This window comes from Chiloscyllium plagiosum, chromosome 30 (genome assembly GCF_004010195.1).
Source record: "Chiloscyllium plagiosum isolate BGI_BamShark_2017 chromosome 30, ASM401019v2, whole genome shotgun sequence".
In the NCBI taxonomy this organism is placed as follows: Eukaryota; Metazoa; Chordata; class Chondrichthyes; order Orectolobiformes; family Hemiscylliidae; genus Chiloscyllium; species Chiloscyllium plagiosum.
In genome coordinates, this window is record NC_057739.1 from 4455489 (window position 1) to 4458014 (window position 2526).

Below are 2526 nucleotides of genomic sequence, written 5' to 3' on the forward strand. Positions count from 1 at the left end.
TTCCCCATTATCAGCCATGGTTCTGGGAAGAACAGTCCCAGTACAGAACCAGCTCAGGGCAGGACAATCCCAGTAGAACTCCAATGCTGTAAAGGAAACTTCAGTACAATCCCAGTACCAGCAAGGACAATCCATTTATCCCCAGTACTGGGAACAACAATCCCACTAGATCACTGGGTCTGGGAAGGGCAATCCCAATACATAGGCAAATGTGAGGACTGCAGATGCTGGAAACCAGGGTTTAGATTAGAGTGGTGCTGGAAAAGTGCAGCAGGTCAGCCAGCATCCGAAGAGCAGGAAAATCGATGTTTCGGGCAAAAGCCCTTCATCAGGAATGATGCTGCCTGATCTGCTGTACTTTTCCAGCACCACACTAACCCAATCCCAATACATCCCCACTGCAGGAAAGGACCATTCCAACACCACTACAGTTCCAGGAAAGACAATCCTAGTACATTACAATTGCTGGGATGGACAATTCCAATACATCAATAATTCAAGGAAGGTCAATCCCATTACATCCCCAATACCAGACAAGACAATCCCAGTACATCTTCTTGCCAGGAATGTCAAATCCAGTGCATCCCCAGTTCTGAGAAGAACAATCCCAATACATCCCAATGAAGGACAATCCCTGTAAATCCCCATTGATTAACTGAATATAAAGGAGCCATGATGTGGGGGTGCCGGTGTGGGACTGGGGTAGACAAGGTCAGAATTCACCCAATACCAGGTTATAATCCAACAGCTTTATTTGAAATTACAATCTTTCAGAGTGCTGCTCCTGCGTCACCTGATGTCTTGTGACTTCTGACCATAAAGGAGCCAGATGATGTTAGTTGAGCAGGCAGTACTTGTCAGTCATTAGTTCATTCCTACAATACTGATGCAAAGGTCACTGAAGAGGGTGGGTGAACCTGTCTCTCAGCAGCTATGGGGTGGGACAATCAGTCTGTCAGTGCCCTGGCTGTTAGAAGTACAACATTTAGATTGCTGGAGGCTGTGACAAGCAATTGCTGAGAAACTCTATAAAAGGAATTTAAAACATGTTGAATTTACCCATAGGCTCAATACTGAAACAAACATCAAATATGCTGAATCGAGGGAGAAACAATGGGTCCTGGGTGCAGTTCTGAGGCAAGGTAGATATCATTGGGAAGTGAAACAGGTGTTATTTTGGCCACCTGATAAGGTGTGGGTTTACACAGAACACTGCAATAGGAGAAGCAGCTCTGGAAAAACAAGACTTTTCTGAGGCAAGTAAGGTCAAGGACTGGGCAGATGTGAGCGATCAGGAGGCAGTGAAGTCTGTTCACAGCAAAAGTGACTGGTGCAACATAGCAGCAAACTCCTGAGTATGATTAAAGAAAAGATGCAGGCCATTCAGCGTAAATGGGTCTCTGTTGCTGTTGGCATTGACCTCTTCAGTTGTAACCAGGTCGCCTTATCTGTATAATCCCCACGGCCCTTGCACCCATCCAATTCTTTAAAAGAAAACGTGCGAGTGTGCTACTGGGATCAAGTGCTCCCTACTTTTCAGACTCCCCAGCATGAAGTTTCCTCCGAAATCCTGATGGGTGGCTGCAGTTTGGGGAGCCGGATGTGGCTGGGAAAGGTCTACTTTCTAAAAAAAAACCCGTGCTATTCCCTGTTCAGCTCCTGCCTTTCTGGTCAATTGAGTGCAAAGGGTAAGTGGCAGGTGGAAGGGTGTGTCTGCTGGCTCAGGTTCCCAGTGCTGCAGCTGATTACCTGAGCAGCCGCAGGAAGTGGTTGGCTGTTTGTGTAGTCAGTCGGTGTTGGGAGGGAGTTCGGGATTACCCAGCGACTGAGTACCACCAGAGTCAGCGAGAGGAGAGGAGAGGAGAGGCGAGGCTCCGGGATTGCCCTGCGAGGTGCCAGGGGGACTGACAGGAGTGATGAGTGTGCAGAATCCATACTCGGACGTCCAGCTCCCCGCCAAGACCTACTTCGCAAACGAGGCTTTTGAGGCGGACCAGGGCTCCCAGTCCAGCGCCGATGGCGAGCTGAAGGAGAGGTCCCCTTCTTCCTTCCCGGGGGACACTGCCCAGCGCAACGGGGCTCCCGGGAAAAGCCAAAGCCAGCCCGCCCTGGTGGCTAACCCTTACGGCTCCATCTACCCACCAGCCGGGAGCTCCAAGCATCTGGGGGTTGAGGAGGAAGAGGCGAGCCCGCCGTGTGCTTGCTGTCGGCTGTGTAAGTGTTGTCGCTGCTGCTACTCGCACTGTGTACTGTCCTGAGGGAGGGGAGGACAGGGGGGTACCCCCTCTACCCTCCACCCTCCCCCTGGGCTTCTCTACAAACTCTCCTACCCTTCCCTCAGCCCCGGAACAGAACACTTCCCAAACTTTCGGCTGCGGGGACAAGTTTAGTTTCAATGATAAACTCCACGCGGAGGAGCTGGAGCCGAGATTGACTTTCAGACCGCCAGGAGCAGGGAGAATTCCTCACTGACTGACCCCCTGCGGCAGGAGGGGGACATTCCGCATAGAGCATCGCCCTCAGGGC

At 51.1% G+C, this 2526-nt stretch overlaps 1 protein-coding gene across 1 annotated transcript; it reads left to right on the forward strand.

The window, feature by feature from the left end:
- Positions 1-1916: 1916 nt before the first annotated feature.
- Positions 1917-2258, forward strand: LOC122564599 (cysteine-rich tail protein 1-like). The gene has a single exon (XM_043719688.1). The coding sequence runs from the start codon at positions 1917-1919 to the stop codon at positions 2256-2258; it is 342 nt and encodes a 113-aa protein (XP_043575623.1).
- The last annotated feature ends 268 nt before the right edge of the window (positions 2259-2526 follow it).